General features: G+C 42.9%; 1 protein-coding gene across 1 annotated transcript in view; it reads left to right on the top strand.

Moving 5' to 3' along the window:
* Nucleotides 1–1,743, top strand: part of T265_12754 (hypothetical protein) — a gene marked incomplete at both ends in the record, with an annotated part of 14,273 nt that extends 12,530 nt beyond the window's left edge. Inside the window, one exon of the mRNA XM_009165277.1 lies at nucleotides 1,543–1,743. Coding sequence (XP_009163541.1) covers nucleotides 1,543–1,743 — 201 coding nt within the window. The remainder of the gene's footprint in view (nucleotides 1–1,542) is intronic.

Below are 1,743 nucleotides of genomic sequence, written 5' to 3'. Positions count from 1 at the left end.
CAACCTGGCAGTATCCAAGCCCTCGTGCTTCCTTCGGGTGGCATGGCAGCTGGGCACCGGAAGGGTGTTACAGCTGAACGATTTTTTTCACCCTTTACAAATACTTATTTTTCCACTAGGCATTGTCACTGTTGGTAACAGTTAACATAGCTTCATCGGTTTCAACTAGATTGCGAGTTAAAAATAAAACCATTAAATTTATGGTGTCGAATTTTAACATGGACAGTTAAAACCATGGCGCGTCACGTGGCAAACTTGACGGCAAGATTTTCATTCTCATTACCTGACATTCTAAGACATCCAAATGAGACGTAGCTGCTCCATCTGAGAAATTCGTCGAGGCACTTTTTTAATATTCGCTTTAGATATTGAACTACGACGGCCACAAGTAGTCGCATGTTATCACCACATCTATGTGACAAAGAACCGAGAATCAATTGTTGCTAAGCCTGTGGAACCCGATAGAACATCGTCTTTCGTGCCTCCCGCAGTTAGAGAGACTTTAACAATGGAGTGTTTTCTCCTAAATAGAAGTGTCATTCAGACACTGTTCAGAGTGCTTGCCTTCAGACATCAAACGGCGTTTTCACGAAACCTCGCTTGTTTACTGCTAATTCAAAACCATGAAAAATTATTTTCAATTTTCTATATGGCGCTTAGTGAACTTTGTCACATCTACCCAATGCTGGCTTCTGGTGAGCAAAATTTCCCTGACTGGCAGTTCGCCATCATGATAACCAGCGTGTGTGAACCATAGTTCAGTCACCTCACAAGATTTCCGAGTTCCGAATAAGCCCGTCTTCGTTCAGCAACCGCCCCCAGCTCGAAATCAGTACGGGCATTGAAGTACATTTGTCATCTAATGAAGACCGTTGGGGGTCTTAGTACTTCATATGTCACGACTGGACTAGTCAGTATGCCTTGGAACTGAAAGTGGAACGGATTCCAACTCAAATATCTCGTAAATTGATGGGATGTCATGATGACGGTGAAGTTTTCTTCTTAATCCAAAGCCTGGAGGATTTAGGGAAAGGCTCATTCTCTCGCGATCTTGGATTTCAGTAACAATATTCATGCAAAAACATTGCTTCAACTACCACTTTAAACAAGCATTATGCCGTTAACCTGGATGAATTGTATGGAGTCCCCCGTGTCAGGTTATCCCACTCTAGGGCTTATTCTAAAGGATAGATACATATGACACCACCTTAGACCTCTCTTCTTAAATTACTACGCTTTTGTTACCATGAGGCGCTCTTTTGCTCCACTTAAACCTCGAAAGTAGGTAAATTTTGATTTGTCAAGTAACAAGAACGCACGGTTTGTCTGTGTTTGTGGGATAACCCTTCGGTTCTAACCCTTGGCGTAATTTTCCTAGCTGAGTGATATTTAGGAGTGGTGGAGAATCTCATCAGGTCTCCACGTGATACACTCTCGTGAATAGGCTATGTATTTTCGCGTTGTCTGTACTAATCCCTTCCAGGCCGTGTTTTGTATTTTCGCTTTACTTTCTGTGTATTGTTTCTTTCTTTATATTTATAGGAGTATGAAGCACACCAGGACAAGATTCTGGCAAAACTAAACCGCCATCACCTCAGTGCAGCTCTCACTCGTTCGTTGGAACAACAACTTGCGTTGAGCAGCACTCGTTCTCGGCCCTGTTCTAATGGTCGACTACATCATAACTCAAACCCTATTGACGGGAATGCGGATGCTGCAGCTAGTGAAGATGATATTTCCACG

Source organism: Opisthorchis viverrini, assembly GCF_000715545.1.
Source record: "Opisthorchis viverrini unplaced genomic scaffold opera_v5_13, whole genome shotgun sequence".
NCBI lineage: Eukaryota > Metazoa > Platyhelminthes > Trematoda > Opisthorchiida > Opisthorchiidae > Opisthorchis > Opisthorchis viverrini.
This window is presented reverse-complemented; position numbering and strand designations above follow the sequence as displayed.